Source organism: Rhamphochromis longiceps, linkage group LG15 (genome assembly GCF_057381845.1).
Source record: "Rhamphochromis longiceps isolate RC_006_pf linkage group LG15, R_longiceps_female_GT1.1, whole genome shotgun sequence".
NCBI lineage: Eukaryota > Metazoa > Chordata > Actinopteri > Cichliformes > Cichlidae > Rhamphochromis > Rhamphochromis longiceps.
In genome coordinates, this window is record NC_140571.1 from 28,069,413 (window position 1) to 28,083,409 (window position 13,997).

Consider the following 13,997-nt stretch of genomic DNA (forward strand, 5'->3'; position numbering starts at 1 on the left):
GCCCTGGCATGGGGGGCCTCTGGTGCATTTGCAGAACTGAGGGTCCCTTCAAATGGCGGGGAGGTTGTTACATCCTTGCAGGTCTCTGTTCTTCAGGAGTTCACTCTGCAGGTGAGGGAGAGATATAGGAGAGGTGGAGAATGAACTCAACCTAGGTGTCTATTGTCTTACAGTATGTAGTCCGGAAGATAATTGGATGATGGGGTGGGAGTAGAGCCCCGGGCTCTGTGGGGCTTGGTGGTGCTACTGCTGTGGGTCCCGGTCTGGATGGGCCTGGACCCCCTGCCCTTGGTGGGGGTCCAGGCCCAGGGAATGGGGGCGCCTACTGAGATCAGCAGGGGATCAGATAAGTCGAGCGGGACTAAAATAGAAAGCTCAGCTTTATCTGATTGTATTAGAATACCCTTAGTCAATAAAGCTGGTTCAGTGCTGTGGGTTTATCTCTAACCGGACTGGAATTTAAATGATAAACGACCTGACAGACTTTCTCAAGGATTTCAGAAATAAATGTGAGTTTGGAAATTGTCCTGTGAGTATCTGAAACAGTGGGATCTAAGTAGGGTTTTACAGCAGAGCAAAGATGCTAGCTGTAATCTGGAAGGCAGCCAGATAAAAAGGATTGATTCATAATAGAAAGAATCTGAGGGAGATGAGGCATAACGCCTTTGATGAATTTAGGAGGGATAATGACCGCTGGGCAGGATGACAGCGTCCATGTGTGAGACTATATTGAGAAGATCTGTCGAGGAAACTGGTTTAAAGTCAAAGAACAGGACGTGAACAGCAGACTGACGAGTCTGCTGATGGCGTCAAACAATAACCTTGGATTGTGTTTGTCGTTAATCAAATCAGCAAAATAAGATGTTCTCACATCTTTTATAAGCTGGTCGAGGATAGTTAGTAACTCCTTCACATGGGAGGGAGTCACTCTCACCTGCTGCACATCCTTTTCAGCTCGGTCTCTCTGCCTCTACAAGTCCTTCTCTCCTTCCTCAGAGTCCAGCCTCACTATAAACCTTACCTTTGCCTCATAATCACATTTATCTCAGTGTTTAACATTTTGAGCATGTCAGGCTGTGCAATTCATTATTATGACTGTTTGTCCTTCAGTCATGACTGTACTATGTAAAGCACCCAGATACTTACTGAGGTTATACATACTGTAACAGACTGCACCCCTGTACAAAAGCCAAAGTTAGTGCAGTGGAACATTTGGTTAACTCAGAATTAAGGAAGAAGCAGGAAAATGCAAGCTCAGGCTGAAAGGCCGGAGTGTGTGAGGATAGCAGAACATCTGGTGTATTTGATAGAAATCCACTGAGTGATAGCTTTAAATAAAGTGTTTGTGCGTGCATGTTTGTGGGTTTAATGCTGTGCTGGTGAAATCTCTGAACCACAAACATCACCCAGCGACTTTATGACCTGATATTTGAGGAATTATTAACAGAGTTGTTCTCTAGTTTGATTCCTATCAGCCTGCCAAAGTTTAAAGTGCAGACTCAAACTTCCACCCATCCCAGCAACAATCACACATGTTCACTTGGTCAGGTGTCAAAAATCAGCTTTAATTCACATTTACAAAACCATGAAGCCCACAGAGAGGTGTCTGTGTCCCAGAACATCTCCACCAGGAACAACACTGACGATACAAATATGGCAACAGGAAACAGAAATGTGTTTTCCTCAGTTTACAAAAACACACAGCAGTAAACGCATAGCACTTCCTGTCGGAACGTCCTCCTAGATCCGAAGACCAGACTACAGAACCACGATGAACCCAACCCGAAGCACTTTCTTTATTTTCTTACATAATATTAGCATGTGTTCATACGAAACATGGCCCAAGGTCAAAGTAATAACACTAGCATGTGAACGTAATCCAGAGTAATCTAAAGTAACCCAACGTCAAGTAATCTAGTCTCAAGCCTGCTCTTAGCACTCAGCTTCAACGCTGTTCTATATTTTTGTCATTACATTAGATTTCTTTATGTGGTCATCTCCTGTGGGCAGCACAGCTCACAGGTACAGAGTGCTGCCCCTCAGTGGGTTTTCAGAAGCTGGCCAATCAGAAGGAAGTGGGATTTTAAAGAAGGATGACTTTAAAGAGAGAGGAGCTAAAAGAGTTTATTGAGCTGAGAAGCCAGAGTTAAATAAAGTAAAGTTGTTGTTTTTTTTATTTTATTATTTTTGAATCATTGGAGGGTAATACAGCTGAGTAGAGCTGCAGGTTAGCTCAATGGTTCTCCTTTAACGTGAAAGATGATCATATGACCCTTACTGATCTTTCAGTTCATTTAATCTTCGAGCTAAATCTGCAAACACCTGACTGCTTGGAATGAAATGACATAAATCACCTGATTCAGACATCTGCTAACGTAAACGTGATGCCACCCTCTCCAGGTAACACCTGCAAAAACCCAAACGGGTAAGACTGCTGAGTGGACCTTTATCGGCCCCTGTGAACACTGTCATGCTGTGGTTTAACCTGCCTGACTTCCATTTGTGCATGCTTCACTCATCCAGCCACTCTTCCCGTCCTTCCTTTGTTCTTCTTCCTTGCAGATGAACAGTCAGCAGGTGTTTAACCACAAAGAAACACTACACAGGTGATCATGAGAGTTTGGGGCAGCTCAGCTTCCCACACAGCAGCTCCATGTCAACTTACACTGTATGTATTTATACACATGAATCCTCCATCACCACACATCTGTCTGAATCTGAGCAGTCACGAATCCTTTTGAAGACAACACGGGGCCTGTTTCCATACCCCTCCCTATGACTCCAAGTAATCGTCATCATGTTTCTGTACCCAGCCAGCAGGAAGCTCCATCTGCCCACTTTCTGTACACGTCCATGTAATGCATGATGTCACATCATCGCTCTCTGTCCTCTGTCTCATGTGGTTTTCGCCTTCTGGCTGCAGGTCCTGTCTGTAGCCTCTAGGTGGCGCTGAAGCGATTCCTGCACTGGGCTCTTCTGCTGGTCTTTGAGAGGGAGATTCCTCCGTTTGACGGGCAGCACGAATGCGACCAGAATGCAGCCGATGTGGAGGCTAAAGTACCAGGAACTGCAGAGAAGATGAAAATTCAGAAATGCTGCTATGAGCAGTCAAAGTTACACATGAATTAAACCTGGGTTAAACAAGGTTTAAACCTGGGCTGCACCAGCAGTAAACCTGAAATATATCTGGGTTAAACCTGGAATAACTTATATTAAACCTTGGTAAAACCTGATTTAAACCTGGGTTAAAGCTGTGTTAAACATGCATTAAACCTGGATTGAATCTTGATTAAACTTTGGTCAACCCTTTCTGACTTACTGACCTGTAGAACTTCATGGATGGACCCACAGACAGCAAGACAAAAGGTATCACCGTGTAGCAGATGGCAATCTGAGTGGCTGCCCACGTGATGACATCATAGACCAGTTTGTGTACGGAGGAGTGCAGGAAGTATGGTCGAACGTTGTGTCTGACCTGAGGATGAGAAGTTAACATGGATGACTGCTAAAATGGACACAGGTCTCATTTCAAAGGCTTAGCAGCAACATCAGTTAACAGATAACAGCTAACTGCTAAATGATAATGGCTAACAGCTAGCGGCTAATAGCTAACAGCGGCTCACCGCTCTGGCTGCCAGCGTGATGACGATCCCTGTGAGGAAGGTGAGGTAATATCCTGGATAGGCTCCGTGCCACATGGCTGACAGGATGAAGGTGGCTGCTGTCGGATGGTAGGGACATCGCTCATAACACACCCTGTCAATCAGAGATAAGGGGTCAGAGGTCACAAACAGTCATATTTACACATGCCAGGTACAGATTCCAGATCAGGTAACTGAGTGTGACCTTTTGAGCCAGTGTGCTGTCTGAATGTTCCAGTTGTCCAGGAAAACTTTGAAGCTGGTGGCAAACTGGAAGCAGACAGAGATCCATTAGACTGATGTTATCAAACCATTTTAGTGACTCGTAAATAGGGATGGGTACCGGTATCCGGTGCCATTATGGCACCGGTTCTGACATAAACGGTAGTAACCAGACCGAAAAGCAGTGCACATTTCGGTGCTTTATTTCGGTGCTTTTTTTTCCTGAGCTGTGATACACTTTAGATTCTAGCCAATCATTTTACGTTTCCGAGGATAGTAGGCGGGTCCAGGTACGTACGTTCTTTTAGAGCAGAGCTACAGATTAAAAATGACCAAGGCAAAGCGGTCAAAAGTCTGGCTGTACTTCACAGCAAAAGATGCAAACTCAGCAGCCTGCAACAAGTGCTTTAAGCTGATACTGTGATACTGTGCAAAGGAGGTAACACCTCGAATCCGATGAAACACCTGGCGACGCATAGCGTTTTTTTTTTAAAAGCCGAGAAATGCGCCGTATTTGATAGCTTGCTGTGAGACCTCACACCGTGCACATCTACTGCAGGTGTGGTGCCTGTTATCGGACCCTGAGTTAGCAACATCCCCCAAGAACCCGAAGAATAGAGTCCTGGCCCCTAGCCCTGCCAGTGTAGCAGAAATGATGACGGATGATGATGGCAGCAGCAGCCGTTCTTCTCTGCGTGAGTAGTTTAATGTTGTCCGTGTGTAATTTACGCTGAGTAGGCTAACAGCGTTATCAAATTAATGCATGTAAGGTGAACTAGGAAACATCATCATAGCTACATGCGGCTGTCTTCTTGTTTGATGGCAGATACTCCCTTCACCCTGGCCAAAAAGGCTAAAATGACCAAAGAAAAAGTGGAAAACAGTTAAACATGAGAGGTTTTTGGACAAAGTTTGTGTTTTTTCCATTGATTAAGCACTGCTTCCAGCCAAGAGTGATGCCATAAAAAAAGGCTAACATTGTTATCTTTTTACAAAAAAACAGCTGAAAATGAGAGGTTTTTGGACCAATTTTGTGTTCTCCATTCTTTCAAATTCAAATTCAAATTCAAATTCAAATTCAAATTTAAGCACCGGTTTGAGCACCGTTTAAGCACCGGCACCATTTCAAAAGTACCGGTTTGGCATCGATATCGGATAAAACCTAAACGATACCCATCCCTACTCGTAAACTTGTCCAGGTCTGTGATGGTCCTGACCTCAATCTTCAGGATCCTCAGATTGGAGATGAGGTCCCAGCGAGCAGAGCCGTCACTGTCGTAACCATTGAAGCCAAAACCGGCGGCGTTGTTGATGGCGTCAGCTGTAGCACAGATGTGACTGGTCAGAAATTTAGGTATGAACAGTGTGTTTGTGCTAACAGTGAACCCAGCATTTTCATTTCAGCACAAATGATCGGTTAGATTTTGATTTTAATCCAATTTCTCTAAAGCAGCACATGAAAGTTTATTTGCACAAAGCAGATTTCAGCCACCCACCAAGCGTCCAGACGAAGTAGTACTTGGGTCTGGTAGTCAGCATGGACAGGTACAGGTAAACCACTTGAGCATAGAAAGGTGTGTTGGCAATGAAGTTGTCGTCGATGTTTCGCTCCACTGGGAAAACCTTACACACTGACAGAAACACCAGCAGACAGAAGAAGGAGGTGGTGACCTTACGTACGACCTCCATCTGTGGAGAAACATAGTATTCATTCAGGTTCAGTATGTCTTAAATTCAGTCAGCAATCATGAACAAAAGAAGAAATGGATTACGCTCCTCAGTTTAAACGTCTCAACGGTAAATGTCTTAAACCTGCTTTCTGTTTAATGTCAAGCGGGGGCGACTGCTCATACTGTAAATACAGGTATACCTTAGTCATGCGACCTACGTTTGGGGAGGGCTCACTGTGCCTCAGCTTGCTGCTGGACTTCCTTTCATCCTTGTAGTCTCTGCAGCGTCGAGGGGCTCCCTCGATGAAGCCGATGTAGTCGTTGTAGGAGCAGGTGGGGCCAGCCAGGATCCCCATGAAGTTACAGTTGTAGCTGAAGTACTCCAGCAGACTGGGCATTCTCCTAAATAAATAGAGGGTTAAGACCATTTCACCACAATGCTTTCTATTGGCAACTCCTGTGAATGTTGTATGCTATGGAAACAGCCGTGCTCCGAAAGAAGGCATGGAGAACTATTCAATTTTCAATTCAGTTTTATCTATACAACGCCAAATTACAACTACAGTTGCCTCAAGGTGCTTTTTACAGTAACTTAGACCCTACAAAGAAAACAGAGAAAACCCCAACAATCACATGAGCCCCGATGAGAAAGCACTCTGGTGACAGTGGGAAGGAAAAACTACATTTTAACAGGAAGAAACCTCCAGCAGAACCAGGCTCAGGGAGGGGCGGCCATCTGCTGTGACTGGTTTGGGTGAGGGGAGGAACACAGGACAAAAGACACACTGTGGAAGAGAGCCAGAGATTAATAATAAATGAACAAGTTGTATATGAAAGATCTGTTTTCACACGCCCTAATTTCTATCACTGCTGGGATTCTGTTCTGCTGTGGTGGGCCATCAGAGTACATGCAAAATGGTTTCATTAAATTCTGTATGTCAATAAATAATGTTCAGTTTCTTGTACTAATCTCTTTTTATTGAACCAATGATTTAATGCGAGAGGTGTACGAACACATGAGTGACGTGAGTTAAGAAGAAACACCCAGTGCATCATGGGAATTCCCCAGCTACCTTCACCTATTGCAGCATAACTAAGGGAGGATTCAGGGTCACCTGATCCAGCCCGAACTATATGCTTTAGCAAAAAGGAAAGTTTGAAGGCTAATCCTAAAAGTAGAGATATTGTCTGTCTCCTGAATCCAAACTGGAAGCTGGTTCCACAGAAGAGGGGCCTGAAAACTGAAGGCTCTGCCTCCCATTCTACTTTTAAATACTCTAGGAACAACAAGTAAGCCTGCAGTGTGAAAGTGAAGTGCTCTAACGATATGATACTATAAGGTCGTTAAGATAAGATGGGGCCTGATTATTCAAGACCTTGAATGTGAGGAGCAGGATTTAAATTCTGGATTTTTAATGGAGCCAATGAAGGGGAGACAGTAAAGGAGAACCAGAACACAGAACAAAGAGCTAATGTGATTGGCATAGTGAGACTTGTAGTAAAAACCTCAGTTAGAAAAGCTCTCTAAAGTACATATCCATTTATCATGTCTGATATTTAGCTAACATCTGCACAGACAGCATGCTAATGCTAAGCTAGCCAAGAACCTAAGAGTGATGAAAGAGTGGAGTATATGCAGACCCCAGTCTAGCAGCCAGACCCTGAACTTCAATAGGTTAACAAAGGCAGTTCTACCTGTTCATGTTTCTAAAGCAGAATCACCATGACGACTGCTCTGAAGTCTGTTTGGCTCGTTTTAACTTTGCTTTTATTCAAACTTCAAGAGTGTGTGTGTCCTCATTAGCACAGAGATCTGTGTCAGTGTGCGACTGTAGCTTCAGGTGTACACTGTTCATTGATAATTATCAGACTGTGCTTCAGGTTGGAGTGACATGGAGGTAATGTAACAGGTTGTGTAAGAAATTACTTTCTTCAGTGAGTAATTAAGTAACATACAACACTACTTTTAATATAAGTAACAAGTAATGTGCAATAGATTAGTTTTTTGAGTGACAACTCTAACACTGTCTTGATGCATGCTAAATCACCCAGGGAGGTAAATCCCAAAAGGTGATTCTGTTCATCTGGATGTAACGTTTTTAGTGGGGGAAACATTTCGTCATTTATCCAAGCGACTTCTTCAATCTCAGTTGACTGCAGGTTTCCCTAATCTTATAAACAGTAGATTTGCGCAATAATTGAAACCAGCCCACTGATTGAACAATTTGCTGTGAGGTTGGTTTATGATCATTAATATGCAAATTGTCGTCAAAGGAGCTTGCAAAGAAAAGCGTCTAGACTTCTTTAAGTTACTTGAAGACGTTTCACCTCTCATCCGAGAAGCTTCTTCAGTTCTAAGGTCAAATGGTGGAGAGTCCCAGATATAAACCTAGTGGGAGTGACCCCCCACAGAGGGACAAAAGGACCCCCTGATGATCCTCTAATCCTCTAATCAATCATCCAGGTCATCGTAGTCAAAGGAGCTTGCAAAGAAAAGCGTCTGGACTTCTTTAAGTCCAGACTTGATCTTAAAAGTTTATTTTGTGACCCAGAAGGAGCAATAAGAGTGATATTAAAACTAAGTAGCTGCCACCATTGTTGGAAACTGGAAATTGGCTGGGCCACACTGTGAATTCTGAGATAGGTTGGGCTACGAATGATACACCTGACCCATCCTTCAAATCTGGGGAAAAGCAGGACGCATTTGTCAACCGCATTTGGAGGAGTCTTTGAATTGGGACAGCCTTTGTCGCGTCACCTTTACGTACTCGGCCTACAAAAGTGCAGCTGTCTATTGTAATTTTTGAGTGTATGCTAAAATAAAAATAAAAGTGTTCTATATCACCTGTTTGTTTTTATTCAAGCATACGTGTATACTATTTTTATTGATAGAGAGATTAAGCTTGTGTTTCAGTCATGTAGTGACTGTGCTTATTATGAGGCTTATTAGACATTATAAAACAGATGAACGTAATTTTGCCAAAGTGCTTAAGGTCGCATTTGGAGGAGTCTTCAAATTGTGACAGCCTTCGTTGCGTCGCTGTCACATAATCTGCCTACAAATGTGGCTTCCGAAGATATGCAGTCCCTGAATCTGGACACAGCTATGATACCGGAGACTGCTTCTTCTTCTTCTTTGGCGTTTAACGGCAGCTGGCATCCTTGTAGATGCATTGCTGCCATCTTCTGTTTCAGTCCGTTATTACACTCTTAAATCCTACTACTTATTCCTGTGTCTTGCAGGATCTTAAAAAGCTTAAATTGATGCATCGACTATTAAATTACTTGGCAACGATTTTGATAGTCGACGTAATCGTGACTAGTCGACTAATCATGGCAGCTCTTCCTCCCTTGTGAATTTGATGTGTTGGTCCATCGAGTTAATGTGATCCATGAATTGTGGTACGTCCCGTGCTGAGATTTGATTTTCACCCAGGTTTCATCCACATACCTGAACCAATGACTTGGTGATGTTCCATAGTAGGATAAAAGAGCCCTCATTCCCACTTCTTCCATGTACACGTTGGCCACAGTGGGTGAAACTGGGGAAATCATGGCACACCCATGTTTCTGACTGTAGTACTGACCCTTGTATGCGAAATAGGTGGAATTAAGACACAGTTCCAAAAGTAAACACACTTGGTCAATGCTGAGAGTGGTCCTGTTGCTAAGGTTGGGGTCATCCTGTAATGTCTTACGAACTACCTCCAACGCTTCAGTGACTGGAACACAAGTGAAGAGAAATGTAACATTGTATGAGACCATTGTTTCATCTGCCTCCATAATGACATCTCTCACCTTCTCAATAAAATCCAAGGTGTTCTGGATGTGCTGTTCAGAGCTGCCTACCATTGATTGATTAATGATCAAGGAACTGACCTCACAGCTGATTGTTCATTTAGTGGCTAATTTCAGTTATTGTGTAAATGTACTGTTTGTAAGGTTGAGGAAACATGCAGTCAGCTGAGACTGAAGAAGTCACCTGGATGAGTGACGAAACGTCCAGACGAGCAGAATCAACAATTTTGAACTCCAACACTGCCGATAACGTGATGAAAAATGAAGGCCACAGAATGAGGATTGTTCATGCAAAGATCTACTAAGAGCAGGAAGAAGACCATTCAAAGGGTTCCGCTATGTCATGAGTTTTGAAGGACTGATCCAGTAAAAGTGACTCAGCCGAGTATTTTTTGTTTTTAGTTTAGGTGAAGCTATTTTTTCATACTAAACCTGTTTTGCATGAACAGAAGTACAGCAGGAAGTTGCATTACTTTTAGGGAGAAGTATTAGGGCGGAGATACCTTTGATTGACAAGTGTCTACCATGGAGGCATGGATTTTGTCTTAAGCTCCACCCTCCTGCCTAAACACAGTGATTTCTGTTCCAGTAAATAATGTTTCTACCATGAACAAACCTTATTGCCAGAATCTTCTGTCCCGCCGTCAGATGTTCCTCCTTCCGAGCCATTCCTGTCAGAAACACAGAGTGGACAGTAAAACCTGCAGGATTTACGGAAAACAGCCTGTCTGAGAGTGCAGCTCACCGTCATGGATCTCAAACGCCAGACTGGTGATCTTCTGAGTGATGACCATCATGGGGCTGCAGAGAGGGCAGAGGCAGAGATTAGAGCCTGGACACGGAGAGGCGTTTAGGAGTGAATGGGCCACAGAGCGGAGGCGTTACCCTGTGAAATCGGCGGTGTACATGCCGTAGTCAAAGACGTACACTCGAGTGATCTGACACAGACTCAGGTATGTGAGCGCCACCACTAGGCAGTACCTGGAAAAACACAGAGAACAGGCTGTTATTCAACTTGGGGTCGGCGGTCCTGACGGCCTCACTGAGGTCTGAGGACCTCTGTGATGATCTGGCTCACTCAGGTTTCTGGCTGTAGCTCATGTGAAGCTCCACGGGTTTAAGACCTTCACCAGTCTGAAGTTTGCATCCTTTTGAGGACAGAACACCTGGTGCAGTCATGTTTGTTTGGCTGAAAGGAGCACATTGTTACTTTTACAACATCAGAATCTGTGGAAGTCCTTTTGTGCCAGTATGCATGACCTAATGTTCACAGAGCTGGAAATAACAGAGGTCCGACTGTGAGCTGCTCTCCTGACATCAAAGGTGATAAAAAGTTTCCTCATTAACCCTGAGCTTGTTAATGGCTTGTTAGCAGCGTTTTAATGCATGTCGTGTGTGACGCTCACTTGTGCATGTGTTCGACTCCGGTGAGGATCATGATGCCGTAGGTGAGTCCGCTCTGAACCAGGAAGTGGAGAGCATACCTGTAAAACAAGGAGAACACAGAGCGTCATCTCCAGACACCAGCTGACCAGAACACGTGATGTGTCTGCTGCTCCTGTGACGGATGCTCACATTAAACATAATCAGCTTGGTGTACAAACAGTAATCTCTGTGAGCCAACGCTCAGGCTGCCCTCAACACTCAGTCAGTCACAGCATTTTTCCCTCTGGGATCTGGATGATGTCATAGAGAGTTTGTTTTAGGGTCATCTGACACACAGACCGAATCAGAAGAAAGCTTTCTTAAAGGGGGAGAGGAGCTAAAAGTTGTTTCAGACGGCGAGAAAATGAAAGAAGGATTATTATGACTGCGAGTCATGCAAAGCTGCTCTAACAGCGGATTCTTATTTAGTCCAGCCACATCTGATGTTTTCTGCTCCTGACAATCATTATTGTGTAATTTTTCCATTACAGGTGAGATGAGCGATGCACGTGTGACCTCTATCAGAGTTCAATTTTAGGATAAGTCAGACTTTGGAGAGCTCAGTTTTACTGATCCTGAGTCGTAGTTGGTCTTACCAGCCGAAGCAGAACATGGCAAAATAGAGTCCCAGCAGCGTGGCCACCACGTGCCGGATGATGGGACTGGTCTTACTGGGATGGAGGAAGAGACGAAACCAGAAGGCAGAGATCAGAGCGCAGAGCTGGCACGCTACGAAGTTCACCTGCAGGTGAAGCAAACAGACAGCACCTCATTGGTGCTTCAGTACATCCAGGTGAGAGAGGGCAGACCCGCCCACCGTTAGACTGCTCCGCCTCCCTCAGGCTGACCCCTCACCTTCTCTAACACCTTCACAGAGGGGTGCTGCATGCTCATTGGCTAATCCTGCCTTCCTCCTGCTGAGGGGACCAAACCTGAGCGCCACCGCCCCCTCCTGGGTGTGAGAGAGGTGTCACATGACTCTTTCAGAACCAACACAAGCACAAAATGGCTGCCCTTTTCTCCAAGCAGCTCCTCCTGCAAGAAGGCGAGGAGGAGGATCTTCATCATCATTAGCACAGTAACACCCATGTTATTGTCCAGTCACCGTCTACTACAGACTAATACCAGAATACTAAGAAAATAACATCAGAGTGCTATCTGACTAATATCTGTAGTAATGTCAGAGTATCAATAGCGCTGTCAGTTTTTGTAGTATTGTGTGTGGTATTGTGAGTGTTTGTAAACAGAGCAATGATATCACCACCTGCAGTACTTTGTGTCTCTTTGTACTTCAAAACTCAGAATTTGACTTTCAAAGTTCTCTTGTGTTTTTTTGCAACACTGTGAAGTCGAAGTACTCATCACTGAGTCACTGTCACGAGGTATTTTCTTACAGTGTGAAGTTTTTATCAGAGTGTCCTGAAATATAAGACGTTACAAGACGCCTTGAAACTACCTAAATGATACTCAGGCAGGTTTTACTGTGCCTGTCCCAAAGTACACATCTGAGTCAGGACGATGGGAATAAGGAGCAGCGAGATCTCTGGCTTTGATCTTTTACAGGTTTGAGATTTTCATGTTTGAATGTGTGAAAAAGGCCTGAAAGTTTGCTGATGCAGCAGTTTTCAAACAGTTCTCTGTAATACTCTCTGTTGTACTGTTAGAGTATCTACAAACTGTTTAAAGGTTACAGCGGCCGTGTGTTCACACTATGGACGATAAATATTTATGAAAATCAGAGACGGTCGAGCAGAAGATGAAATGTGCTGTTTGAGAAGGAGCGACCTTGGTGAGGGTCGCACCCCCCGGCCTCCTTCTCGGAGCACCTCTGGCAGTGCCCACTTCCTGCCTTGGAGGGAAGTGACACCAGAGCCTCCACTCAGAGGCGTGAAACTTGCTGTGTGGTGTAGAAACAGGATTTTTCTCTGAAGACTCACACACAATGACATCAGCCCACAGGAGATACTGGTATCATCAGTACTTCCCTGTAAAACTAGTAAACTGAGGCAGCTGGTCACCTGAAGAGGCCAGCTGCCTCAGAGGGTAGTCAGCCAGTCAGAGGGTAGGTGTGTGCAGCAGCTCACCAGGATCACCTGGTGAAGGTCCACACAACCACACTCTGATCTACCATCTGCTGAATGAGTAGCTGCTCCACCCCCTCTGAGCTCTGGACTGAGGAATGACCAATCAGGAGCTGACGTGGAGGTCATGGCTGTGCCTGGTTATCACCTGAGCCACACCTGCGTCAGAGAAGCTCCACACCTGACCCCAGCGCAGACGAAACCTAAGAGGAAAGGTGGAGCCTCAGGAGCATCACGGGTGAGAGATCACCCCCCCTCCCCTTCCCCCACCACCACCGACATGCCTTCCCCCTTCATCATCATCACAATAGGAACAGTCCGCACAGCTACATCCCCTTCCTCCTCCTCCTTACGTGAATGAGCAGCATGAAGCCTCTCATCCATCACAGCTGCAGGAGTCTGCACGAGGCCTCCGCCCTTTACTTTTACGGACAAAGCCCTCCTCCCTTCCCCGTCCTCGCCTCTCTTTGTACCCCCGTGTCGGACCTCCGGAGCGGCGGCCGCCGAGGTCCGGCGGCTCTTACCTGGTCCAGCGGCAGGTCGGTGAGCTCGCTGAGCGGCTGCAGAAGGCTGGAGCCTGTGCAGGCCGTGGATGGAGCTCCGTCGTCGGCCATAGTTCCGATGTTAGGCCGACCGTACTGCTTCTGATACCGGCTGCAGCTGCGCAGAGGCGGCGGAGGCTCCGTGATCCACCGGAGGTCCGTGCCCGTGCGTCTGCGCGTGCTTCTCTGCTTTCTGCTCCTCCTCCTCTCCCCCTCCGTCTGCCTCCTCCTCCTGCTGCTTTCTCTTCAGATCAGTCTCAGAAACATCTGTTGGCATCTGGCTAAAGAACACACACACAGCTCACCGCATCTGAAGGCAAAGTCTTTTTTAATCGTTTAAGTCTTCAAGGATAAAACTGGCAAAACAGGAATCAATAACTAATAAATTAATAAATTCATTCATTAAAAAAAAGTCTGTCGGTCGCACTCAAAATTGAGGGACTGAAGGTGTTTTACTGTATATGAGAGCCATTCCTGATTTGATCAGAATCAGAATACTTTATTAATCCCTAGGGAAATTATATGGGTTACAGTTGTGTCAGTACAGTAGCATTAACAAAAACAAACTAGACTATTTATCAATACAGTATGTTAAGATATGAGAAATAGCATAATGTA

The 13,997-nt window shown here is 45.1% G+C and overlaps 1 protein-coding gene across 3 annotated transcripts; it reads right to left on the bottom strand.

Moving 5' to 3' along the window:
- Positions 1 to 1,551: 1,551 nt before the first annotated feature.
- mboat2b (membrane bound O-acyltransferase domain containing 2b) lies at positions 1,552 to 13,631 on the bottom strand. Of its 3 annotated transcripts, XM_085383044.1 has the most exons (14): positions 13,362 to 13,631; positions 11,612 to 11,708; positions 11,353 to 11,498; positions 10,738 to 10,815; positions 10,217 to 10,312; positions 10,077 to 10,132; positions 9,948 to 10,002; positions 5,752 to 5,935; positions 5,360 to 5,552; positions 5,081 to 5,184; positions 3,847 to 3,911; positions 3,624 to 3,756; positions 3,324 to 3,475; positions 1,552 to 3,067 (listed from the first exon to the last, which is right to left on the bottom strand). In XM_085383044.1, the coding sequence occupies exons 2-14, from the start codon at positions 11,648 to 11,650 to the stop codon at positions 2,896 to 2,898; spliced, it is 1,473 nt and encodes a 490-aa protein (XP_085239170.1). In that variant the 5' UTR covers positions 11,651 to 11,708; positions 13,362 to 13,631; the 3' UTR covers positions 1,552 to 2,895. The 3 variants fall into 3 exon arrangements, with proteins under 3 accessions (XP_085239170.1, XP_085239169.1, XP_085239171.1); XM_085383043.1 differs by lacking the exon at positions 11,612 to 11,708 and having other exon boundaries at positions 13,362 to 13,627; XM_085383045.1 differs by lacking the exons at positions 11,353 to 11,498; positions 11,612 to 11,708; positions 13,362 to 13,631 and adding an exon at positions 10,907 to 10,930.
- Positions 13,632 to 13,997: the final 366 nt, after the last annotated feature.

Bases quoted from the DNA above. Each gene is read 5' to 3' on its own strand.
- mboat2b (XM_085383043.1), bottom strand. From the start codon at position 13,451: ATGGCCGACGACGGAGCTCCATCCACGGCCTGCACAGGCTCCAGCCTT. The intron at 10,003-10,076 runs GTGAGCTGCACT...TGTTTCTGACAG, and splicing joins GGCGTTTGAGATCCATGACG to GAATGGCTCGGAAGGAGGAA. The intron at 3,476-3,623 runs GTGAGCCGCTGT...TCTCATCCTCAG, and splicing joins TCACGCTGGCAGCCAGAGCG to GTCAGACACAACGTTCGACC.